At 37.8% G+C, this 27,549-nt stretch overlaps 1 protein-coding gene across 1 annotated transcript in view; it reads left to right on the top strand.

The window, feature by feature from the left end:
• EYA4 (EYA transcriptional coactivator and phosphatase 4) overlaps positions 1-27,549 on the top strand; it is an 86,741-nt gene that overhangs the window by 38,171 nt on the left and 21,021 nt on the right. The window contains exons 9-10 of the mRNA XM_023730078.1: positions 6,957-7,093; positions 8,514-8,597. Of these exons, the coding sequence (XP_023585846.1) occupies positions 6,957-7,093; positions 8,514-8,597 (221 nt within the window). The remainder of the gene's footprint in view (positions 1-6,956; positions 7,094-8,513; positions 8,598-27,549) is intronic.

Below are 27,549 nucleotides of genomic sequence, written 5' to 3'. Positions count from 1 at the left end.
CATAAAATTAAGGTCTTCATTCTCCGAAAGAGTATTACAGGAATGAAAGGATAAACCACAGATTGGAGGAAAATATTTGCGAAACATATGTGATAAGGGACTTGTATTCAGTTCTCTATAATAACTGAAAACTCAATAACAAGAAAAGTGAGTTTAAGAGCTTTTATAAATATCATTAGTCTATTTGAGCATATTTTTCTGCTTTCAGTTATTTGCAACATCCAAATCCATCTCAGTTCTTTTTTGTTCAGCTTTGGAAGGGAAAGAAAATAGGAATATCTGGTCACAATACTGAAAGTTTTTTCTAGCTGGACCAATGGGGCCAAGAAAACTCAATGCCATTAGACAGTTATTTATTGAATGCCTACTATACCAGGCACTGGTATAGAAACTGATGTTTCCACATTGAATGAGCTCTCTTCATACCTTTAAACTCCATTTTACAAGCAAGAAAAAGAGCAAACAAATAATTGCAATGATGATGAGTGCTCAGAAAGGGAAAATGAATAATAATATTAGGAAATATTAACAATAAAACTAAGTTGGAGGTAAAGAAGTGACAGTGAAGCGAATATACTTTAAGAGACAGAAAACATATGCTTGTATCATGAGTTGATCAATTGGTAGCATACATTCTTTCTGGTTCCCTGTACAGAATATTGCTTTTAATCTAACTATGGACCTAAGGAGAATTAGTCTAGTATATAGAGTCCCTGTGTTGGGACTCTACATTTGGTGTCCCTACATTCAGTTTCTATCCCCCTTATCTTCCTTTTAAACTCATTTTCCTGTCAGCATGCAGCCCCTTTCAGTTGCTGGTCCTTGTCTCCTTAAGGCTTCCTGTTTAGGCTTGCCATCTGTCCTCAGCCTCTCTGAGCCTCTGTATCCTGTGCAGGGCCAAGGCTAGAGTAAGATGAGTGGGGCACATCAGGTGCAAAATTTGAGGAGGCAGTCATTCTCAGGGTCCTTCAGTTTTGCACCCTAGACACCTCACTCACCTTACTCTAGTCCCAGCCCAGATTCTGTGTTCCAAATCTGTCCTGATCCTCTTTGAGTCAGTACTTGCATTTCGTCAACATTCTTACCTTAATTTAAACACCAAAACCAACCAACCAAACCCCTTGCTGATGGAGTCACTTCCGACTCATAGTAACCCTGTAGGACAGAGTAGAACTGCCCCATAGGGTATCCAAGGAGCAGCTGGTAGATTCAAACTGCTGACCGTTTGGTTAGCACCAAAGAGCTTAACCACTGCACCACCAGGGTTTCACCTAAATTTAAAGAATGAATGATTTCAGAATCCTTGCCTAACGAGTAGTGGAGATAGGTAAGGAGATATTTGACATACTCTTACTACACGGAGAAAGGTTTTTCTCAATGATGAGTGCATGGGGAAAACAAGATAGGATGACTGTTTTCCAAACCAAAACCACAGAAGTCAAGACTGAATGATGGACAGGTCTAGCAGGACATCTTTTAATTTACTAGAATAGAGTTAACCTGTTGCCATCTTGTCGATTTTGACTCATGGGGACCCCAGGTGTGTCAGCCTAAAGTGTGCTCCATAAGGTTTTCATCTTTCAGAAGTAGATTGCCAGGCCTTTCTTCCAAGGTACCTCTGGGAGGACTTAAACCTCCAACCTTTTTTTAAGCAGCCTAGCGCTTAACCATTTGTGCTATCCAGGGACCCCCAGAATAGTGCTACTATTGATGAAAACCATTCGTATACTCCAAAATGGTCTATGCTAGGTAGAGCTTTGAGTAAAAGGCTGATTTTGCTGTAATTTCAATAGGAACGTAACAGAACTTCTCTGCAGGAAAGACATAAGTGGTTACTTTCTGTTAGCTAAAGAATAATCAATATTCAGAATAGCTATGTTATTTATATTAAAGATACTAAATGCAATCATATAGATATTCTGAGCATGTGACTTTGAATGTGACACATTCATATGTGACACTTCCATGTTCACTATCAGAATGCTGCAATTTCTTCAGGCTTCTTTTGTTTGCTAATGCCAACAAATATGATTTGACATAATTTTCAGATTTTATCATACTTTCTATTGAATTTAAAGAATAAATGACTTCTCCATATAACTGCATTATTCTCTCAACCAAAATCATAATAACAAACATGTCTGGATCTTTACGGAATTCTGTGACTGTCTTCAGTCAAGTACTTTTAAGTTTGATTTTGCCTTTTCAGATCTGGCGTGCATCCAAAAAGCAAACAAGTTTGTTAACTGTGGGATTTTTCTTTATTACTGATGAAATCTGATATATTTAGTTCAAGGGCAGGAAGAGTATTTCCCATTGACTGGCTCTGTATTTTAGACTCAAAGCAGAGACCTAAAAATTAAATCCACAGTTTTTCATAAAACATTCACTGTTGACTTCTTCCATTTTTAAAATAGAAACATACCTTATGTTCAATAAGAGACAGCTGGTTTTTCTGATTTAGAGATAAACCTAATGAAATAAAGTTGGATCTAAATATCTAAAACTTACGAGGTACAGTTATTCATTATTGTACTGATTAAAGGATAGTTATTCAATCATATATAGTGTTGGCCCAAGAAAAAGCCTAAGGCTGTTGGTAACGATGATGTTATTTGGAAATTGCAAATAACATTCAGCTTTTAACTTTTCCTTACTAGGTAGTTTGACAATGGATTTAAGGAAACACTACTGTGCTGATTAAGAACAGACATTTTAGTTCATTATCTTTATAAAGATCTTTCTTTGCCTTTTCCATAAAGTTTATCTTAGGTATGTATTTTTCATTTGCATTCAGAAAGTTTGAGGACTGGTTAGCACATTTAGATTAGAGATACAATATAGTGCCTCCCTTTCAAATATCTTAAACATCTTTAAAATTAAACACAGTAATTTGTAACCATGTTATCCTTTGCCCTGAGACTTCAGTAAACATTACATTAGCCAGTTGAACTGCAGAGTGCTCCAGAAGAGAAAAGGATACAGTGAGATCACTTGACTCTGAAAAGAAGCCAGTTTCTCAGGCAGAACACATAGCTTTTTCATAGCTGCATGACATTTCACATAAAGACAAGGTGAGAAACAAAGTGCTAACTCATCTAATGAAAACGAATAAGAGGATTTAGATAGAAAGGGCACAAGGCCCACATTAAACTTATTGCCAATTTACATTGTCCCTTACTGTAACATTAATGTGCCCCAGTGCAATTACCTGAGTTGAAATTTGGCAGAGGGACTGGAATTAACAGTTTTCTCCTTTAAAAAAAAAAAAAAAAAGTGTCAACAAATGTTTAATGAGTGGTTGAGCTCAAGTTCTTGCCTTTACCCTTTATCAGAAGAAATTGTAGCACCTCCAGAATCTATAGGGGTCAGGTACAGTTCCACCTGCTTGCTGTAGGAGCCCAGATAAATCATATGTCCTTTACAGGGCAAGCTTGCTTACTTCAACGAAGTTCTTTCTGCAAATCCTTGGCCCTTGCCCTAACAGAAATTGTATAAAGTGTCTGTGACTTTTTTTTGATCAGTAGATGCAGATAAAGGTTTGACCTCTTTGTCTCTTGGAGGGACTGTTGCTGTTTGCAGGAGGAACAATGCCTAGTGGTTGAAGCAGAAGTTCTGGAATCATACTAGCATTGCCATTTATAAGCAATTTTAATCCTAGTAAATTAATTAAGTCCCACAGGTCTCCAGTTTCCCTGTTGTTAAGCAGGGGTAATGAAGGACCTAATTCGTTGGGTTAGAATAAGGTTTAAGGCAGATATATATGTAAAGAATACAATACAATAAAGATCTCTGGCAAATCAATAAGAAAAAGACAAATTAATTTTTAAAATGAGCAGAAGATTTAAACAGTTATTTCATAACAACAGGTTATCAGATGAGCAAGAAGCATAAGAAAACATGTTACACATCATTGCTCATCAAGAAAATGAGTAAAAACCACAATGGGATATCACACACATCCACCACACACCCACAATGACTAAAGGGGAAAAAAAAATACTAAGTTTTGTCAAGGATTCGACAGAACTCTCATTGCTGGTAGGAGAATAAATTGATACAGCCACTTTGGAACAAGGCCAGTGTCTACTGAAGATGAACATGTGCCTTCCCTCTGAGCAAGCACTCCAACTGCAAAGTACATATACCCAAGAGGAATGAGAACATGTATCCACAAAGACATATATAAGAATGTTTATGGCAGCTTTATTAGTAATGGCTCCGAACTATGAATAACCCAAATGTCCATCAACAGAACAGATAAAGTATAATATACATATACAATGAAGTTCTAGTCAGCATTGAGGGAAGAACAATCTGTTCCAGGCTTCGGCATGGATGAATCTCACAGATGAAATGAACAGTGCATGAAGCCAAACACACATTTCAATAATTTATTTTAAAAAAGAAAACACTACATGACACAATAAGGTTTAATAAATGTGGAGCTACCCTTTGTAGTTTTCTTAAAAAGCTACATTTTTTACACCTACGGAAATACTTCTGACCACATGTTGTCCAAAGCACCAAATTCTTAGAGCCTTTTTTAAATTCTTTAGTAACATGGAGAGAATCAGTGGGTATCAAGTCTTATATTTATTCAAACCCAGACACTTCTGATGACTGCAGCCTTTTCCCTTCCCCTTGGGCTCTTTTCACCCCCTTACTGTGATAGATGCTAGCTGCCAGATCATTTGAATCACCAAGTTCCCATTAAACCCGTTTTGTGGATTCAGTCTACAACCAACCACCGATAACTGATCACAAGGACTGAGATTTTGCAAGTTTTTGTCCTTTCCGCTTTTACATTGTTGCAAGAACAAAGCTGTCTTAAAATGGTTAACACCTGAATATTGATCTGTAATGAATATAAAGACAGATTTTATGGAATGCCATCCAAAAACTTTTTAAAAGCTTGATTACTAAGTGAAAGTTTGAATTAGTATTTTATTTTGAAGAGAACATTTGATTTGCAGGATATAGGAAAATTGTTTCAAAAAATCATTGAGAATGAAAATATCTTGTGTGACTTTTTTTTTAAAGTAGATGTGTGCTCAGATACCCAAAGCCTCATTTAATACCTGTACGAGTAAACGAAAACATGGTTTGCTATGAGACTGGGCTATATTCAACCCTTAACCAAAGATTTTATTATTCTGCTGTCTACAGTAGATAGCTGAGTCCCATGTAATGAATTGTGCTAGCGGTATTTTAAGAGCAAATAATATTTGGAACACATGTATTTTATTTATTTATTTTGATCCTGTCCTGACATGCAACATTTCCCAAAGAAAATGTTATAGTCAGTAGAAATAAAAGGTCCTATATGCTTCTTAAAATAATCTTGGACTTTTGTAACAAATTCAACTAAACATTTATATGTTACAAATTCATATCACTTTATTATATGTTACACAGCTGTTTATAAAGATGAATGTCAAAAGAGTATTTTGCTTGCTATGAGAGTAGTTTTGGACAGAAACAGAAAGGGACTTATAGTTTCTAGCTTTGACTTTTTTATCTGTTGTCACTATCGTCCTTAAGCAGTTGCTGCGGACCAACTTTTAAATGTGTATTAGTATTTTCTAATAACAGAATCTGTGAAATTTTTTTCTCTCTCTCCCTTTAATAGGAAAGGCCAGTGTGTGAAGCGCACTAGCTTCCAGTAGGTTTGTACCATGTAGTTTTTGAGTTTGACACGAGAGCTAGGTACTTAGAGAGTAAGTTGGTTCATAGACTGAAAATATTTATTAGAGATCGTTATTTTGCAAAAGTTAAGTGAATCAAATGTAATGAACATATTTCACTTGAAAAAATTCATTGTGAATTAATAGCAAAGAATAATAAATAAATAACTTCAGCTCAGGTAAATTATACAGGCTAACTTTTTATTAATCCAAGGTGATGTTCATATTCTTCCCAGTAGAATAGAAAGCTGATCTTTCCAAATTGCCTCATCCTGAGTGGATGCAGATGAAAATCTAAATTTCATTATAACTGATTAGAGGTTAGCTGTGTAAGTATTTATTAGAACATCTCAGAAAAAATATTATCTAAGTATTGCCTCCACCACGCGTCTGTCAGTTTGTTTTACTGTGGCAAGGATTGTGAGGATGGTGTATAAAAAAGAGAATGTAAAACATCTCAGTGATAATTTTTATATTGATTACACGTTAAAATATTTTGGCTATATTAGCTCAGTTAAAATATATGAATAAAATTAATTCTACATGTTTCTTTTTACTTTTTTAATGTGGTTACTAGAAAATTTAATATGTAGTCACATTTGTGGCTCACATTGTATTTCTACTGGACAGCACTACCATAAATTGTTCTTTTAAGACGTTTGATTTAAAAAGAGAGGATAGAAAGCGGAAAGTATCTGGGTAGAAATGTACGGCCCTTGGAAAAGAAGAAGTTGAAGGAAAGATGAGAGGAGGTTTGACTAATGGAGCACAGTCCCCTAGGAGGTGGGTTTGGAGAGTCAGGTTTTCAGGTGGAGGGACGAGTTTGATCTGGAAGAAAGCATCTCATCCTCTGAATTCTGACGGAGTTGAGGATAGACCTAAATGTAGATAAATATGTAGGCGGGGTAGAGACAGGAAGTTGAAAGCATATGGAGTACAAAAACCGCCAGGTTTAATACATTATATAGATTAAAACTAGGAGAGATTTGTGTGACCTCAGAGAGTTCACTCCAGCCCTCGAGATTTGTGCCTCCGCATCTGAAATTTGTGGAGTCGAACTACATTATCTCACAAATCCCTCTAGCTCAAACATTGTATGATTTTTTTACGATCAATTTTTTGCTGGAGTTAGAATCTTGTGTATTTGTGAATAAATATTTAGTGTCACAAGGAGGTTTCTATTTTATAGGAATTTGTTAAGATAATAATGAATAATACCTGATTTGAAAATAAAGTGCCACTTTTGACACAAGTTATGGTTATTTATAGGAGAGTTTGATACAGTTCAGAGCCCCTCCACACCTATCAAAGATCTTGATGAGAGAACATGTCGAAGTTCTGGGTCAAAGTCCCGAGGAAGAGGCCGGAAAAATAACCCCTCCCCACCTCCCGACAGTGACCTGGAGGTATGACTGCTTATCCTTACAAGAGTGCAACATGACCTCTTAACTTACTAAATAATATATTCTATACCTGATAGTTTCATAAAGTTTCAAACGTAAAGCTTGCATATATATCATGAGTTGAGTGCATCAACTTTGTAGTAGGCATTTTACGATTCTGGAGTGTGGTATTTCCTCCATTATCTCTGACAAAATTAAAAACAGTAACAAAAGTGATACTGCTTTAGGAATTCTAGGCCTGAGATAATTGTTTTTTTTTTAATTCAGATTTTCACAAACAGGAATTGTAAAAATAAAGCCATTGATAATGGGAATATTTTCTGAGAAACACTATTTATAATTGGCAGTACTAAAGTAATAGAAGACATTTATATGGGTCAATAAATTTTTTATAGTTAACATTATATGGAAAGGAAAAGTCATCTTCTTAAAAATAGGAAAAAAAGTCATTTGGTAAATATCTTGAAATTTCAATATGTGTGAAAATACCTCAATATATATCATTTTTCAGTTGTGAATTTTTTCCACTTGTGAACGCTTCTGAGACATACCATACTTAGCAGGTTGATTTTTATTATAAAACATCAGGAGAAACTCTTCTTAACCATAATATGTTATTTCTCACACAACAGCATACATCAGTTAAGTAAAATAATAATTTTCCAGATTTAGTGAATTAAAGGAAGAGACGTTTTGCCTCTTCATAAGCGGTAATATGCTTTACCTGAACAGTAGTAAATTCAAATGCCTTCAAGAAGCAGGCAGATGGTACAAATGAATAAAGCAGGCTAGATAGTTGGGAAGTCTGTGGGGAGCTGGGAGCCTGCGCCTGTCCAAAGGGGCCCACCCACCTCAGGCCCAGGCACAGGCCCACACTGCTACAGCTTCTAGGTTCTCTGCCACAGTTAGAACTCTGCAGTATGCGTGAAGTCTCCTGATTAAGAAATGTTAATCAGTGTTAATCGGAATCTTTCAAAACATTGTCCAGGCCAACCAACACATCTGCTGGCTTGGTCTGATCCAAGCATCCACACTTTGTAATTTCTGTTCCAGTAGTTGCTCACTGATTCTTTTAATTTTTTTATTAATTTAATTCTTTCCAATCCTAAATTGCGTGAATCCATGAGGTACAAAACTTTATAATACACTGAGTTTCAAGCACAGGTCTATCATAAAATTTTTAAATATGCGTTTTTGGTATTAACTCCAAGTCTTTAAAGCTTATTATTGTCACTCTGGCCTGTCAGGTTTTACAAGTGTTAAATTTGACAAATCTGAAAAAAAAATAATGTAGTAGGATATTTTTCTATAAAATGCTGTCAAGATTATATCCAACAATGAAGCAAGATATTTTCTACTTGTAAAGGGATTTCTGTTTCCTTAAAACTTTATAGTTTTTGATATTTGTCTTTTATGTCTTCAGCGTGTGTTTGTCTGGGATTTGGATGAAACCATCATTGTTTTTCACTCACTGCTCACAGGGTCTTATGCACAGAAGTATGGCAAGGTAAGGAATCAAATTTTAGCCCCAAAATCTTGTTAGAACTTTGTTTTCCCAATAAAACCAATGGTCATTTAAAAATATTTTTAAGTGTTTTTATTAAAGTTTGTCAAATCTGCTCAATTGTTTATTTCCAGTGGCTCATTGTTCTTTCATGTGAACTGGCAAATTTTATCTAAATAATTAGAATTGGATTCTTTTTTCTTTCTTTATACTGACTGAGTTTCCTCAAGACCGAGATTGTTACTCCCATGTAATTATTTTAGAAAAAAAAGAAATTAAATGAACTTTAAAACATTGTAAAATCATAAGTATCTTCTACTAAGGATACTTTTGAATTAATTTTTTGCCCCAAATGTTGCCCTAGAATACCATTTGAAATAAGCAAATCTTTCGTCTGACAGATCCTTCAGATTTATGAATAAAAATATTTTTCTGTAACTAGAGTAAGCATATGAACAGCAGCTGGGGATAATGCCTTCCGACACACACAAATTCAGAGTTGGATGGTATCATTACGCCCCTTCGTTTCTCTTTTGTCATTGTTTTCACAGTTAGCTTCTTATAACAGTGTTGTGCTGTGTGAGTGCTTTTCCAAACGTTGACACACTTAAAACAGGCTTTTCTGCTGGAAACATATTCTCTATAGCGTAGTCACTAAGGCCATTACTGTTTGTGTCTTCAAATCTAGAGGACATGTAATCTAACCAGAGTCAGTTCAGAACATGTTGGCGTACCTTCAGTTACTGTACTGAAAGTTTGGTATTACTGTATTCTAACTTTGGTTCCTTTACATAGTGCACTTTCAGAAGTGTTTTTTTGTGTCTTTATGGATGTGAATTTATATATTATTTGATAGCATCTCATGTTAGTTCAATATGTAGTTTTTAGCAATTATGTTAAGGTTTATCTTCAAGTAAACAACGAATTGTAGTGATGAATTGCCTCAAGTGTTTCTTCCTAAATTGTACTCTTGGTGAATCTGCATTGTCATTTGCTTTTTAGTATAGGTAAGGGATATTGCTCAACAAATATGACAGGTGACCCTTTTAATAACCCTTTTGAAGAAAGATTCTTAGCCCCTTTATCTCAATCACTATCATCTGAAACAGGGATCTCTGCAGTGGGATGTGTACATATTTGCTAGAGATCCACAAGATGCCCCATTGGGATAGGGAAAGAAAATATTAGGGCATAAACACACACATACACACATACATGTATAATATTTATAAATTTCTATGTTTGTATGTTTCATAATGTACATAATTTATAAATACATGCATATGATTATAATTTAAAGTATATATATAATTTATAAGTAAATAAACTATAGATATATTCGGAGTATATGCTCAGAATTCTATTAGTGATGAAGTAAGCAATGTAAGAAGTTTCTAGGCAATTATCTGAAGCATTTTCTGGAATAATATTGGTTTATTAGGGGTACACAGTAAATTCTGTTGAACTAATTGTAATATTTTTGTATAGCTAAGTTCTGTATTAGATATATGTGTGACAGGAACAATCTAACTTCAACACATGAATCCAAGTAAATGTCACTTCAAAATAATCACCATAGAGACGATACCTAAATATCCATGTTGCTTCCGTTGTGCCACATTAGTGGTGGAATTCATCTTTTGGAATTACCTTTAGATTTCTAACACATTTCCTGGCTTTGAATCTTCAGCCTTTTATGGTAATTTTGATTTTCGTAAATAGTAGGATTATTTGGATCCATGGCAGTGAGTAAAGGGCATAGTAACAATGTCACTATATATATTTTGTTTTCTTTTTGTCAAAAAGATCGTAGAGCAGTGAAACTGCTTTCGTGAATGTCTCATATACTGGCTCTAAGAGCAGTTCCAAAAGCAGAGCTCTCACACTTCTCTCAGCAGTGGTGCATCACTGAAATAAACCCATCATCTCCCCAGATGACTACCCGGACGTGCAGCACTCATTTCAACATAGAAGGTTCATTATTTTAAAGTATTGTCTACAATGCTTTATTCAAATACAAAATACAGACATTCTCCATGCTCACTGAAGCTTAAGACATAGCAGAGAATATCAAAAGAGTAGGACAAAGTGATGGAGTCCCTGGATGCTGCAAACGGTTAAGTGCTTGGCTGCTAACCAGAAGGTTGATGGTGTGAATCCATCTAGAGGCACCTCAGAAGAATGGCCTGCTGATCTACTTCCAAAAGATCACTGTGTTGAAAACCCTATGGAGTACAGTTCTCTGAAACACATGGGGTCACCATGAGTCAGAATCAGCTGGTTTTTACTGGCTGAGGGCAAATTGAGGGGAAAAAGGGAACCAACTTTTATTTAGTGACTATTTAATGCATCACAAAAATGTTAAGGAGTAGGTTGTTCTCGCCAATCCATAGAGGAGGAAATAGGCTCAATTGTTAGTTGCCTTTTAGTCACCTCAGACTCTTGGTGACATTATGTATGCAGAGGGAAACATTGTCCAATACTGTGCCATCTTCATGACTATTAGTGTATTTGGCTCCATTGTTGCATCTATTCTGCCAATCCAGCTCATCGAGAGTTTCCTTCATTTTCATTGGCCAAACATTATGTTCTTTTCTAGCAATTGATCTTTCCTGATGATGTGTACAAAGTAAGTGAACCAAAGTCTCGCCATCCTTGCTTCTAAGGAACATTCTGGTTGTATTTCTTGTAAGGCTGCTTTGTTTGTTCTTCTGGAAGTCCACCAAAATCCAAACCTGTTGCCGTCCAGCATATGCCAACTCATAGAGACCCTACGGTATATTTAATATTCTTCACCAACACCACAGTTGGAATGCATCCATTTTTCTTCTGTCTTCCTTTTTTTATTATCCAAATTTTTCATGCAGATGAGGTGATTGAAAAGATCATGGTTTGGGTCAGATACACTTTAGTCATCAAAGACCTTAGATATATTTGCTTTTTAAAACTTCAAAGAGGTCTTTTGAAACAGATTTACCCAATACAATACATTGTTTGACTTCTTGACTGCTGCTTCCATGGACGTTGATTGTTGATCCAAGAAGAATGAAATCTCAGAGAGAGAATAATATGTGCAAAGTCACACAGCAAGTCAGTCGGGCCCTGGACTATTTGATCCCATAGCCCCTGTTCCTTCTGCTACACGACATTGCAAAGCATAGACAGTTAATCTACCATGAAAACACTATAAGTGCTACTTCTGAAAAATAATTGACAGTTCCTAAAAAGCATGAGGACATTTAGTGATGTACTGTGTAGGCAGTTGTGTGAACTCCTCTTTAAGTTGGAGTAATTTTAACTATCTTTTCTCAGATACTTGGGATATTTTTCTATGAAGAGGTAAAATTTAAGAAATGTTCAGTGAAATGGAGTGTGGCAAACAGGCAGTAACCGGTACTGGTGGTGGTGCAGAATGTAAAAAGACTCAGAGACACTTTTGGAAGGGTATGAGGAAGAAAAACTTACATATGTAATTTGATATCACCTGTTATGTGAAAGAGCCTCCTCCGATTGGCATTTCAGAGGTAGTAGGAGGGCACGGTAGGGGTGGTTAGGGAAAGAGCTTTTGAGTCAGATAAACTTAAGTGTGAAAACCCAGTCCTGAAGCTTACAGTTTCCTCACCTTGGGGATGTTTCTTAATCTCTCAGTCTCTGTTTCTTTAAAATGGGAATACAACTGTCCATAGTGAATAAGAAAGAGGTAACGTATTTAAAGGGTGTAGCAGAACACTTGGTGTAAATTATTACTCAAAACTTGGTAGCTGTTATTATTTACTTTAAGACACATTATACCGTTTAATCCTCCCAGTTACTCTGCTGTAACTCTTTGTGATCCAAGTTTTATGGGTGAGAAAACCTGGGTTATATAGTTTTACATAACTTTGCCAAGGTCACAAAATGATAAATGCTGGTATGTGTACTAGAAACCAGGTCAGTTTCATAAGTTCTTCGTATTATTCTGTGCTACTAGAAGAGGGCCTGTTAGAATTAACCATGGTGAACGCTGTATTTCCTCAGGAGCAATTTAAGAAAATAAAAATATTTTTAGGTCATATTTTTCTAATCAACATGAGAATACCCGTATTGAGTTCCATGAAAAACAACTTAGATCACTTTATTTATTAAATTATTATTTACATTTTTATGTTGTTGTTGTTAGATGCTGTCAAGTTGGTTTCAACTCATAGCGACCCTATGTACACCAGAAACACTGTCCAGTCCTACGTTGTCCTCACAAACTTTGCTATACTAGAGCCCATTGTTGCAGCCATTGTGTCAGTCCATCTCATTGAAGGTCTTCCTCCATCTCATTGAGGATCTGTCTCTCTTTCACTGACCCTCTGCTTTACCAGACATGATGTCCTTCTTCAGGTACTGGTTCATCCTGATAACATGTCCAAAACACATGAGATGAAGTCTTGCCATCCTCCCTTCTAAGGAGCATTTGGCTATACTTCTTCTAAGACAGATTTGTTCATTCTTATACCAGTCCATGCTGTCTTCAGTATTCTTCACCAACACCGTAATTCAAAGGCATCAGTTCTTCGGTCTTCCTGTCCAGCTTTCACATGCATTTGAGGTGATTGAAAACACCATGACTAGGGTCAGGCTCACCAGTAACATCTTTGTTTCTTAACACTTTTAAGAGGTCTTTTGCAGAAGATTTGCCCAATGCAATATGTCATTTGATTTCTTTACTGCCACTTCCATGGGTGTTGATTGTGGATCCAAGTAAAATGAAATCCTTGACAACTTCAGTCTTTTCTCCATTTATCATGAAGTTGGTTATTGGTCCAGTTGTGAGGATTTTTGTTTTCTTTATGTTGAGGTATAATCCAGACTGAAGGCTGTAGTCTTTTATCTTCATCAGTAAGTACTTCAAGTCCTCTTTGCTTTTAGCAAGCAAGGTTGTGTCATCTATATATTGCAAGTTGTTAACAAGTCTTCCACCAGTCCTCATGCCACGTTCATACAGTCCAGCTTGTCAGATTACTTGGTCAGCCTACAGATTGAAGAAGTATGGTGAAAGGATACAACCCTGACACACACCTGCGTGATTTTAAACCACTCAGTATCTCCTTGTTCTGCCCTTGATCTATGCACAGGTTCTGCATGAGCACAAGTATGTGTTCAGCAATTCCCATATTCACAATGTTATACATAATTTGTTATGATCCACACAGTCGAATGCCTTTGCATAGTCAATAAAACACAGGTAAACATCTTTCTGGTATTCTCAGCTTTCAGCCAAGATCCATCTGACATCAGGAATGATATCCCTGGTTCCAACTCCTCTTCTGAATCTGGCTTGAATTTCTGGCAGTTCTCTGTCAATGTACTGCTGCAACTGTTTTTGAATTATTTTCAGCAAAATTTTACTTGCATGTGATATTAATGATATCGTTCAATGATGTCCACATTCTGTTAGATCACCTTTCTTTGGAATGGGCACAAAAATGGATCTCTTCCAGTTGGTTGGCCAGTTAGCTGTCTTCAAAATTTCTTGGCATAGACAAGTCAACACCTCCAGTGGTGCATCAGTTTGTTGACACATCTTAATCAGTATTGCCTAATTCCTGGAGCCTTGTTTTTCACCAGTGCCTTCAGTGCAGCTTGGACTTCTTTCTTCAGTCCTGTTGGTTCTTGACCATATACTACCTCCTGAAATGTTTGAACGTCAAACAGTTCTTTTTGGTTCAGTGTCTCTGTGTATTCCTTCCATTGTCTTTTGATGCTTCCTGCATGTTTCAGTATTTTGCCAATAGAATCCTTCAATATTGCAGTCTGAGGCTTGAATTTTTTGTTCAGAGAAATGCCTAGTGTGTTCTTCCCTTTTGGTTTTCTAACTCCAGGTCTTGGCACATTTAATTATAATACTTTATCTTCTCGAGCCACCTTGGAAGTCTTCTGTTCAGCTCTTTTACTTCATCATTTCTTCCTTTCACTTTAGCTACTCTATGTTCAAGAACAAGCTTCAGGTCTCTTCTGACATGCATTTTGGTCTTTTCTTTCTTTTCTGTCTTTTTAATGACCTTCTGCTTTCTTCATACATGATGCCCTTGATGTCATCCCACAACTCATGGTCTTCAGTCATTAGTGTTCAGTGCATCAACTCTGTTCTTGAAATGGTCTCTAAATTCAGGTGGAATATACTCAAAGTTGTTATTTTGACTCCTGTGGACTTGTTCTAATTTTGAACTTGCAATTGATGGTCTATTCTGCAGTTGGCCCCGGCATTGTTCTGACTGATGATATTGAGCTTTTCCATCTTCTTTTTTCACAGATGTAGTTGACTTGGTTCCTGTATTCTGTTTGATGAGGTCCATGTGTATAGTCACTGTTTATCTTGTTGAAAAAAGTTATTTGCAATAAATAAGTTGTTGGTCTTGCAAAATTCTGCCATGCGACTTTGGCATCATTTCTATCACCAAGACCATATTTTCCGACTACACATCCTTTTTCTTTGTTTCTAACTTTCACATTCCAATCACCAGTCATTACCAATGCATCTGGATTGCATGTCTGATCAATTTCAGATGCAGAAGTTGGTCAAAATCTTCACTTTCTTCATCTATGGCCTTAGTGGTTGGTGCATATTTTTGAATAATAGTCATATTAACTGGTCTTCCTTGTAGGCCCATGGATATTATCCTATCACTGACAGCGTTGTACTTCAGGAAAGATCTCGTAATGTTCTTTTTGACGACGAATGCAATGCTATTATCTTCAATTTCTCATTCCCAGAATAGTAGATTGTCTGGTTCAGAATGGCCAATAGCAGTCCATTTTAGCTCCCTAATACCTAGGATATCAATCTGTATGCATTCCATTTCATTTTTTATGACTTCTCGTGTTCTTAAATTCATACTTCATACGTTCCACGTTCTGATTATCAATGGATGTTTGCAGCCATTTCTTCTCATTTTGAGTAGTGCCACATCAGCCAGTGAAGGTCCTGAAAGCTTGACTCCACCCACATCATTAAGGTTGACTGTGCTCTGAGTAGGCAGCTCTTCCCTAGTCATATTTTGAGTTCCTTCCAACCTCAGGGTCTCATCTTCCGACACTATATCAGACAGTGTTCCGCTGCCATTCTTAAGGTTTTCACATGTCAGTTTTTTCGGTAGTGACCACTAGGTCCTTCTTCCTAGTCTGTCTGAGTCTGGAAGCTCCACTGAAACCTGTCCATCATGGGTGACCCTCCTTGTATTTGAAATACTGGTGGCATGGCTTCCAGTATCATAGCAACGCTCAAGCCACCATAATACAACAAACTGACATGTGAGTGGTGGTACATTTTTACATTTTTATAAAAGTCATTTTCTCATTGACATGTTCCTTAATATCTGTAAGGAACTTGGCAGTACCTTTTAGCCAGTAAGATGTTAATATCTTGGCATGTTGAGAAGTAAGTAAATAAGAGAAGTTGGATCAGGCCCATATTGTGAAGCTGGGGCCGTATGCAGCCTACAGGACAGAGAGGAGATTGGGTAGCATCAACTTCACAAAAACCATAAGTGAAAATGGTGAATGAGAGCTCCTGTATTTATCTAGCAAATATTTATTAAATACAAGACAGACGTGCCCCTTGCTCTCATGGTCCATACAAACAAAATCATTTCAGCTAGTCATATAGAGTGACTGGGGTGGGTGACTGTGCAAGTGGCATTGGTACTGAGACCTGAATTACAAGAAGAAGCTATCTATGCAAATTGGGGATGAGGAGTGGGCACAGAAGGGCCCTGAGGCAGGAACTAGCTTCTGGTGTTTCAGGGATATAAAGAAATCTAGCGTGGCTGGAAAGTTGTAGACAAGGGCAAGAAAATTATAAGGTAAGAACAGAAAGGTAGGAGGGGCCAGATCAGGTAGAGCCTTTACTCTATGGTGAAGTATTTAGGTTTTATTCTAGGTGCCATGGAAACTGTTGGAGGATTTTAGGCAAAGGTGTGACATTATGATTTACAGTTGCCTACCAAGTGGAAAATGGAGTTGAAAGGAACAAGGGTGGACGCAAGTAGACCGTTTAGGGGTTTATATTTTACAAAATGGTAGCAGCTTAAAATAGAACCAAAACATCAAACCTGTTGCTGTAGAGTCTGATTCATGGCAACCCCATGTGTTACAGAGTAGAACTGCCCCATAGGGCTTTCTTCCCTGTAATCTTTAGGGGAGGTCTCTGCGTGACTAAACTTGAAATTGTTATGTAGCCTTGGTCTTTTCATTTCATAGATCAGTCTTGTTTCCACAATGTGCATTTTTAGAGCATAACATTATGGGATGGTATAGTGATTTGTCAGTTCTTTTAGCTTGAGAATTATTTATGCACATAATATGTCACACAGAGCATCTTTATATAAAACAGATATAAGGGCAGAGCTGCTCTAGGTGAAATGTAGAGGTGGTGGGGGAGGGGGAATGGAGCTATTCCACTTCCCTCACACAGCCAGCCCCCTTCTCTATCATCCTCAGTTATTCTGAAAGGGTTTCCTGAATCTTAGGGGTTGCTCAGAACCCAGTCTGTAAGACAGTAGTCTAGTTGAGAGAGCACTGAGCTAGAAGTTTCAAGATTTGTTTATTTATGTGACTGAAGAAGTCCCGTGCCTGGATGTGTCTAAGGGTGTCATTTAACCTCCACCTGTTTCCTCATCTGAAAATGGTTATAGTCCATTTCCTTCCTGGGGTTATTGGGTGGATTAAATGAGATAATGTAAAATATAAAAGTAGCACTCAGTTATGAACACTATCGTCAACCTCCTAGATCAGAGAAATGTAAGTAAAAATACACATTCTTTCCCTAACTGAGAAATAACTAAAGGCAGAAACTTTCAGACATGCAGAAGGTGACTGTTTACTCTTAAAATCTACTAAGTGGTACTGCAGTGTCCTAAAATAATAGTGATCTGTGAGCTGGGGATATAAGCACCAGAGATATAAAATAATGTCCTGAAATTACTCTCTCTCCAAACAATAATAAAATAAAGAACAGTTTTCACTGAGTAGACTCAGACTCATGGTGACCCCATGTGTGTCAGAGTAGAACTGTGCTTCATAGGGTTTCCAGTGGCTGATGTTTCAAAAGTACATCACCAAGCCTTTCTTCTGAGGCCCCTGTGGGTAAACTCGAACCCCCAGTCTTTTGGTTAGTAACCAGACATGTTAACCGTTTGTACCACGCAGGGACTCCTGCAAATAATAGGTAAAGATAAACACCATTTTGAGGCTGTTGCTGTGTGCCCAGCACTTCCCTGAGTATCCCATTAAATATGCCTTACCTCATTAACCTTTCCTTGCCACCCTGTGTGATTGGCTCTGTGTTACACAGCTTATAGGTAGTATGGCCAGGACTGAAACCCACGTCTCTTTGATGTGTGTTTAATCTCTACAGTCTTCTGAGCTCATGTTTTTCCCCATAACCCATAAGTTCACAGAATACAATAATTTAGGAATGACATTTTCCTTATAAATTGCCTGTGTGACTTACTTTAGTGTTTTAATTAAAAAAAATTTTTTTGGCATATCCTGCTTTTATTTATACATAAACAATATTGTGAATTTTCCAAGAATCTTCCTAATATGTTATCACTTTTTGACTCTGTTCAGTTGTCAACACACTCTTTTCCCAGGCAGTACTATTCCTGGATTTTTACCATGGCTGCAAATGAGGGACTTCGGTATTTGAGCTGTGCTGCCTGTGAGGCTGATGATGGGTTTTGCAGCTGAGTACCAGTTGGCACGTACAGTTTTCTGCACTGCAAAGCTCTGAAAAAGGAGTTTGTAAATTTGACAGGACATAGACCAGGAATCGTCCATCATCTGTTAAGAGTTTATGAAGATTATTCCTATTCTCTGATTAATAGTATATATTATTTTACTTGATAAGTTGCAATAATTTCTCTTTTTGGAGGGAAGAGGTGAAAGGCTCTAAATAAATTGTGCTTTAGTGATTTGATTTATTTAGGAGCATTAATGCCTCATGTGCTATGAAGCCATGATTCTCTAAAGAAATTCCATAGTAAGGATGCAAAGGAAATAGCCCAAGTCAGGGAAAACACTGAAGGAAAAGTAAATGGCTGCCTTGTACTGTAAAATCAAAATCCACGCCCTCAAAACTATTTGCTCTTTTGTGAAACACCTTATATAATAGCAGTGCTGGAGAAATAATATGTTCATCAGGCTAAATCAGTTGGTTCAAAACCAAAAACCAAACCCACTGTCATCGAGTCAATTTTGACTCATAGCGACCCTATAGGACAGGGTGGAACTGCCCCACAGGGTTTCCAAGGCTGTAAATCTTTACAGAAGCCCACTGCTGTATCTTTCTCCTGTGGGGTAGCTGGTGGGTTCGAACCCCCAGCCTTTTGGTTAGCAGCTGAGTGCTTTAACCACTGCACCCCCAGGGCTGCTACTGTCAGTTGGTCACCTTTGTATTAAACAGACTACACATACTCATACAGAAAATGCCTTCTAAAATAGTACCAGCTGAATTTGAAATTTTAAGATAGTCATGAAGATTAGCACTGACTTGTGTGCGTATGGACTAAAGAAAATCAGTATGATTTCTTAGGAGGTGATTACAATTAATCAAATGTTGAAACCCACGATCAGGAGGCAAACCTAATAACCACATTAACACCATGCCCATTATCGTTTTGGCTTTGGAGGAAGAATGCGCCAAGGTTTAAATTAGCTCCACCTCTGTCTTAGTTTTTACCTAGTACAGCCATAACAAAAAATACCATATGTGGATAGCTTTAAAAACCAGAAATTTATTTTCTCACAGTGCAGGAGGCTAGAGATCTGAACTCAGGGCATTGCTCTAGGGGGAGGTCCTTCCTTGTCAGTTGTCCTGGGAGTTCCTTGGCATTCCTTGGCATCCGTCCTCTCCCTGTGTGTCTCTCTGTGTAAGTTCTGTTCTTTTTATAACTCAATAGTGATTAGGTTTAGGACCCACCCTACTCTGGTGTGACCTCAGTAACAATTAAAAAAAAAAAAAAAAAAACCTATTTCCAAACAGGAACACATCCACAGGTAGAGATGGAGGGACATAGTTCAATCCATAACAACGTCCTACTACTCATATGATCTTGGGTAGTTTATTTAGCCTTTCTGAACCTCAGTTGCCTACTATATAAGATAGGGAGAATAATATGATGATATTTTGATTATGAGGATTGAATAAGTTAATGCATTAAAACTCATAGCATATTGCCTACTGCAGAGTAAGTATCCTATTTTATTTGGTTTTCAAGGAAATCTGAATTTGAGGAAACTGTCTTCTAAAGAGATTTGCTTCTCATATTGTGTATTATATTTGTATATGTGGTTGTATTTCATAACTCTTAGCTCAGTGCTGTAGAGAAGTAACACTACGCAAGGGTGACTGGAGAGTGGTTTTGGTATGTAATGAATGCAGAATTTACAAGCCTCAAAAAATGTATAGCATTTTTCATGGTTGCTCATAGTACGTATATGTGTACACGTATATGTATATGTGAGTAGTATGTGCATAGTAGTACATAGATGTATAAAACTAAAGCTAGGTCAAGGACAATGACATTTCTCAAACTCTGTCTTAAGGAGTTTGGGAGACAGTGGTCTCTACTGACTCTTCTTTCAGAGCTCTGTTTCTTTTTTACGTTTATTTTAGAGAAATTGTTGTTGTTTTTTTCCAGTTGGATTGAATAACTAGAGACATCATAAATAGTCAGATATCTTACTAACTTTTATTTAAGCTCAACCTTACCAAGTTATTGCTGGCAGAATATAGAAAAGAAAAAAGATCCTGAAAGGGAATCACTTTCGTTAGCTTGAAACTAATATACCAGAAAGATAAGTGGTGATTACTCTTTTAAAAACATAAACTTCCAGAGGAGCCTCCTATGTAACCTTCCCTAAAGTTGCAGTCTTTCTTATGTCATTAATGTTTATATTCATTTATGTAATGATTATGTTCATAATCATTCACTCTCCAATCCTAGGACAAGGGAAGGGGAGATTAGATCGTCAACTTCCCTTAGTTTTCCTTAAATCATCATCAACCCTCCTTTCCACTTTTAATGTGTTCACTTCTCCTTTCCATAGCCGCCTTCTAACACACCAGTCACCTTTCTCCCTGAGTCCTGAGGCTGCCTCAATTGGGTGTGTTCACTTGCCATTTTTGCCATACTACTTCTGTCTCAGCTCTGTCCTTCCTAAAGTTCATCTTCCTGTGGTCAGTCTCACTAACTTGACTTCTTTCCATCTGAGTGCTATACGGTTGCTCCATACTATTGCTGTAGTTCCCCTTGACGTATGTTTATTCCATGATTCGTTTAATAAATTTGAGTGAGTTTTATTCATTGGATGCTCTTCTTCTGACTGAAACTGTAGAAGCTGGTAGCTGTAGGTAGGCTGTGGCCATTCTGTGATGCCCTTTTCATTACTTGTAATTACTTAACAGTGACAACCGTTCAATTTTAAATATGCTGTTTGCACTGAAAACTTGAATTTTAAACAAGTTCTTTCAATTCAGAGCAAAAATTAGAGCTAGTTTTTCACCTTTCCCAGCTCCCTAGCAGATAATTGGCTACATGACTTAAGACAGAGGCACTATGGGTTGTTTAGTACCTGAAATTAAATCCACATGCTCTTTATGGCTATGAGGGTGGGGAAATTCACTCATAATTTTTAGCAATTCTAGGGAGGTCTAGAACTGAACCACCATTCTACTCAGTGATCAGACCAACTCAAGTTTTAGGGTCCTTTGAAAGTTCCACAGAGACTTAACTCCTGGGAAGCCAGAAATTCACACCAGCTGTAGTCTTCCCTGACTGTCCCAGATCTTCTTCATGAGATTTCCTACACCAGTGTTTCTTAAGCATTAATATGCATATGAGTCATCTGAGGATCTTTTTAAAACACAGATTCTGAGTCAGTAGATCAGGGGTAGAGTCTGCGATTCTACCATTCTAACAAGCCCCCAGGTAGCTGCGCTTTGAGTAGCAGGGTCTTTATTACTGATCTCAATTTTGTTTGTACCCTGGAAGAGCCTGTAGAGTTCTGGAATTACTGGAGTGGGTCCCATTCCAGAGATTCTGACTTAACTGGTATGGAGTGTGGCCTGGGCATCAGGAGTTTTAAAAGCTCCTCAGGTGTTTCTCATGTTTGGCCAAGTTTGAGAACCTGTGTTTTAGATATACTCATCCCAGCTATTAGCCCTTTTGTATCACCCATGGGAGAAAAGACCTGGCAATCAGCTTAGGAAACCCTATGGGATAGTTCTACTTTGTCATATAGGGGCTCTGTGAGTCGGAATCAACTTGATGGCACACAACAACAACAAAATGTCACTATATTCCCTTTTTTGTATAAAGTCTCAGTGGCCTTATCCCTCTGTTTCTCCACCAAACTGACCTTGCAGAAAACCCAGATAGACTCTACCTGTTCATCAACAACTGATTGTGATCACAGATCTTAACTGGGTCCCAGCGCTCTTGGGTTAATTAACACTTCCCAGCTGGGTTTCACAAGTTCTTTTCCCTCAAGCTTTCAGAGCCCCCTCCCAATTCTTCACAAACCTCCTTTTCATTCATTGAGGGGAAAAAAGCAAAAAAAAAAAAAAAAAATTACCAGATTTGTGCCCCCTCCCCTGCCCTGTATAGCCATATTCTCTGCCTTCTCATTGCACCCCCCACTCCCCCCCAACCCCGTGCCCTAAATCTAGCCCTTTCAATTGCCCTGAATCCAGCCCCTTCACTTACCCAAGGAATTTACCCGTGAAATGACCTCTCTGGCTCTTGAATCACTAGTTTTCCCACTCTCCTGGATTATCTCCATCAGCATTTACATGCTGTAATATTTCCCTAGAGCTCAGTTTTGCCTCTAGTTGCCACCCTGTTTCTCTTCTTTTCCCCAGCTTGAAAAAGCTCTTTTCCAGTTTGAGAAACAGACTTTCTTTTTTCCAGATCCGGTGGTGGTTCTTGCTTTATCTTGTGTAGTCCCTCATCTGTATTTGACCCCTTCTTTCCTAAAGTACTTGCTTCACTTTACTTCCCCGGCCTGAGTCACTTTTTCCCATACTGTTCCTCAAACACACTAGCCTCTCCAGGTTTTGCACATGTTCCCTACCTCCTCCTCTGTACATGGCTAACGTTTTCACCTTTTTCAGGTCCCTGCTCTTCAACCATCACCATCTGAGAAAGGCCTTCCCTGCACTTCCTTTAAATTAGCCATCATCACCTATCCCTGTCTCTCTCTGTAGCTGCTGATCCTGGTTTTGTTTATCTGTTTTCTTTTACCATAGCACTTACCACCAGCTGAAATCCTATATATTTACTTGGTGGTTTTGTTTGTTTGTCAGATATCTCATCCAGCACTAATATAAATTCCTTAAGGGCAGGGATTTTGCTTTTTTGGTTCTCTGGTCTATGCCCGGAATTTGAACATGTTTAGCACACAGTACCCAAAACCAAACTCGTCACGATTGAGTCAATTCCGACTTACAGCGACCCTATAGGACAGAGTAGAACTGCCGCCTAGGGTTTCCAAGGAGTGGCTGATGGATTCGAACTGCCGACATTTCGGTTAGCAGCTAAGCTCTTAACCACTGCACCAAAGGAGCCCTTGTGGCACAAGAGTTAAGCATGTGGCTAGTAACCAAAGGATCAGTGGTTTGAAGCCACCAGCAGCTCTGTAAGAGAAAAGATCTGGTGATGTACTCGCATAAAGATTACAGCCTAGGAAACCCTGTGGGGCAGTTCTACTCTGTCCTATAGGGTTGCTATGATTTGGAATCAACTCGATGGCACACAACAACAGCACATAGCAGACACTCAATAAATATGTGCTAAATGAGTATTCTTGAAACCATCCCCCATTTACCACTGAGAACTCAAGCCCACTACCTATCCACCATAGGCAGAACTTCTCAATTGTAAAATTTCTCTTTTGATTGATAGCTGAATTTTCTCTCTTATATCCCTGGTTGAAAAGAATTCCTATATTCTAAAAGATCCAGTAGCTCTTTCCACTGTGGTTCATGGAGCTAGTTTGACTTCCTTCTTCTATAGTGAGGTTGCACATGCTTTGTCTCTGTGTGCCCAAATCTCCAAATGTGCTTCAAGTCCCAAGGGACTGACTGTTCCCAAGAGCTTGAGCACTGCAAGTTCTTTAAAAAAAAAGTCCTCCATTTTTTAAAAAATATATAATTGCTGCATCTCCCGAGATATTTTTACATTGTGTCCCTAGAGGAGGAATTCCAGCTGATGGCCCAGTGCAGGGCAGAGGCTCACAGACAGTCTGGCTCCAATTTATGCTCTGTGCTAACGCAGTTAATAGGCGTCAGTATCTTGATATACAAAAGCACAACTTGATTTTGACGTGGTTAATCACTGGTAATATCTGGCTTAGAATCACACATTTCAGGGTCAAGACCTTTTCATTTTCTTCTTCCTCCTTTCATTCTTTTTCTCTGTATTCAACAAATTGTCTTGGGAAAAGTTTCAGTATTGGAATAGAGCAGTACACAGAATAAATTGGCAGTAGTTCAGTTTGACCCATATTAAATTCTGTTGTAGACACTGTGAACCTATTGGAACCATTATATATGTATAATACGTATCAGAGCTTCCACAAAATCCTGTTAATGCCTTTTCTTCTATACCAGTTTTTTCTTCTATACAGGTTTTCCCTACCACTTCATTTTAGACCCTAAACTCAACACTCACTACAGTTAAATGGAAATGAGGCAGTAACTCTTGATTCATAATGTACTCCATACTTCTACAAATATCTAATGAAAATGAGTGAACCTGTCTGTATAAAATTTGGACACAGTCCAGAAGTATGTTTCACTCTCAAATGGCTGATAAAACAGTAGAATGGCTGGCATGGCAACCCCTTCCCAGGAGTCTGGCAAGACAGAGGGTATCCAATATTACAGAGATGTTGCTTAGGCTGCACCCCCAAATGTCAGGTGCTTTGCCATCTTTCTTGGATTCTTAAATCTCTGGGTCCTTTACCTGAAAAAGTGTAGTACTATAAACTGCTTACTTAGAATAAGCTGTCCCAATGATTTAGTAAGATGGACCAAAAAAAAAAAAAAAAATTAGATATTTGAAGGTCAGCCCTCACCAGACATTCTCTTAGAAACAAGCTCACCACCTCTTACAGGCATGGTTTTCCTTGGCCTGTGACATGACCAACCCAAGCCCATCTGTGTCAAGCCTCTGGCATGGCTGATGAAACACCACCCTTTCAACAGGCTTTGCTCTCTGGAAACCTTCACAAAATACAGCTAGTTCACGCTCCGGCAAACCTCAAACTTAAGCTTTCCCAGTTAACAAATGATATTTTGCCAAAAGGCTTACTAAATCCTGGCTCTAGTAGAGGGTGTGATGTGGAATCGCCACAGCTTGAAAAACAAATGAGCAGCCCTCCCAGTGCCATGGGGTTACATTCCAATGGAGTGCTCAAATACAGTTTTCATCATGCCATATGCTATGCTTGCTTGCTAGAGCATTCTTGTTTTGTTTGTTTTTTAAATTATGTTTGTTTGCATGCTTATCCGATGCACAAAATGCATTCTTCATGGATTTTCCTGTCACTGTTTGGGTAGCATAGAGAGTTACGTACTACAGAAGCGTGGAATCAATAAAAGTAGCAATCAAAGATGAACAGTATGTTTTCTCCCATATCCATAAATCTATTCTGTAAATGCAAATAATGTGGAGAATGAAAATAAGAAATTCTATAACTTTAAAAGAAAAATTGGCCAGTCATAGGATAAGAGCATAGCCAACCTACTCTCAAGAAGGAAAACCTTTTAAATAAGATATTTCTGAACCCCTGTCTGAAATGTATATCTTTAGGGCAGTAATCATCAGTAACATAATGGAGTAGTGTGGAGCTCAGTTTTATTGTCTTGCATCAGTGAACATTCCTCAAAAGCATAGAGCGTCACTAATGGAATTATATGTTTTCATGCTATAATTACATTTGATTTTTCCTGATATTTCTGTAGACTTTTTGTTCACGGTTCCATGACTAGACAGAATATGTACAAGTTTTCTTATGTTCTCTGTCTGTTCAATTCCCCCATCCCCCAAAAAGAGACTAGCAATAGGAATTTTTAACAGAAAAAAGGGAAGAATGTATACTTTTAAAAATTGTATTCAACCTTCAGAAATTGTATTTCAACAACAACAAAAGAAATAAGCAAAAAAGAGATGGATTTTATACTTGAAGGAAATAGCAAGGGAGCTCTGTGAGGTCCAAAACTCTTTGAGACACAAAATAGGCTCTTCAGTATTTTTGTTCTTGGTCTTGAATAAATATATGTTGGATGAAATGGAATTTATTTGACCTTTGGGTATGTTGCCTCAAGTGGTCCAGCCACCGAGAGACAGATGAATCCTAGCAGTAGAGTAATGCTGATCAGAGGACACGATACCAGGATGCCATCAAGTATGGGACAATGAGCATCCCTTTTTGAGAAGTGAGAATGTCCAGCTATGAAATCCACAGAAATCTCTAGTGAAGAAATGTAAACAATTAGAAAATTTTGTTGAAGTCCACCTTATTGTTGTTATCTTACACATCTTTCCCCACGTCAAGTATTTGTTTCATTAACACACTTCAAGAACATCTTTCTTCCTTAGCACCCAATTCCTCTTCTCTAGGCTTTAATAGTTGCAGTATGTGTGACTTACACTTACTTCAAATATGTTTACACTCTAGGGCTTCCCTCTTGAAGCATTATGGTAGGAAGTATAGGAGTAAATTGGTTTTTGCAGTGTAGTTATAGAATGAAGACAGGCTTTTATTAGCAAATGGAATCAGTTCGAGGGTATAGATGAACACCTCTTGGCTTTACCTCGATTTCATGTACTTATCATAACTTGTAATAAAGTTAATATTATATTTCCCCAAGTTTAAATATGTTCTTGAAATGCCTTTTTTTTAGAATGTTGAAAACACAATTTCGGTTCTCTCTCCTCAGATCCCTACAGTCTGGCTCCTGGCCCAGCCACTCAACCCAAATCACCCTCTAAGGTCCTCCAAAATAACTTCTCAGCCAAAACCAACAGTATTTTTCTAGACTTGTCAGCTATATTCAAAACCACATTCTTCTCCTCTCTAATACCCGTTCTGGTGTCAAATTCTGAGGATTTGTTCCTTCCAGTTTTCCATTTTCCTTATCTCCAAACTCACACCTCTAGTGGTTCTCCTTTAGGGATCATTCCAACTTTCGTAATTGCAAGCACAATGTTTGCGTGAATTACTCCCCCGTCTTTAGCTCTAAATGTTCTTTTAGTTTTTAGTTTTTTTTAGCTCTTTTAGATGTTCAACTGCAGTTAAACCTGGCAAAGTAACAAATCTGGTCTTGACTCTCAACTCCTTGCTTTCTCTAATATCTTGGTTTCTATAAATAAAAATTGAGTCATTTTGACTCTTAATCCCTTAACTTTCATTAAACTTCTAAAAATATATATTTTTCCTCCTAGATTGTTTTTGTTGTCAGGTGCCATTGAGTTGGTTCACACTCATAATGAACCTGTCTACAACAGAATGAAACACTGCCTGGTCCTGCACTCTCCTCACAATCATTGCTGCGTTTGAGCCCATTGTTGCAGCCACTGTGTCAATCCATCTCCTTGACAGTCTTCCTCTTTTTCACTGACCCTCTACTTTACCAAGGATGATGTCCTCCTCCAGGGACTGGTCCTTCCTGATAACATATCCAAAGTATGTGAGACAAAGTCTTGTCATGATTGCTTCTAAGGAGCATTCTGGCTGTACTTCTTTCAAGACAGATTTGTTCATTCTTCTTGCTGTCCGTGGTATATTCAGTATTCTTCACCAATGCCATAATTTAAATGCACCAATTCGTCTTAGATTGTAATTCTTAAGTTGTACTTCTTCCAAGACAGACTTGTTCATTCTTCTGGCAGTCCATGGTATATTCAGTATTCACCAA

This window comes from Trichechus manatus, unplaced genomic scaffold (assembly GCF_000243295.1).
Source record: "Trichechus manatus latirostris isolate Lorelei unplaced genomic scaffold, TriManLat1.0 scaffold00002, whole genome shotgun sequence".
NCBI lineage: Eukaryota > Metazoa > Chordata > Mammalia > Sirenia > Trichechidae > Trichechus > Trichechus manatus.
This window is presented reverse-complemented; position numbering and strand designations above follow the sequence as displayed.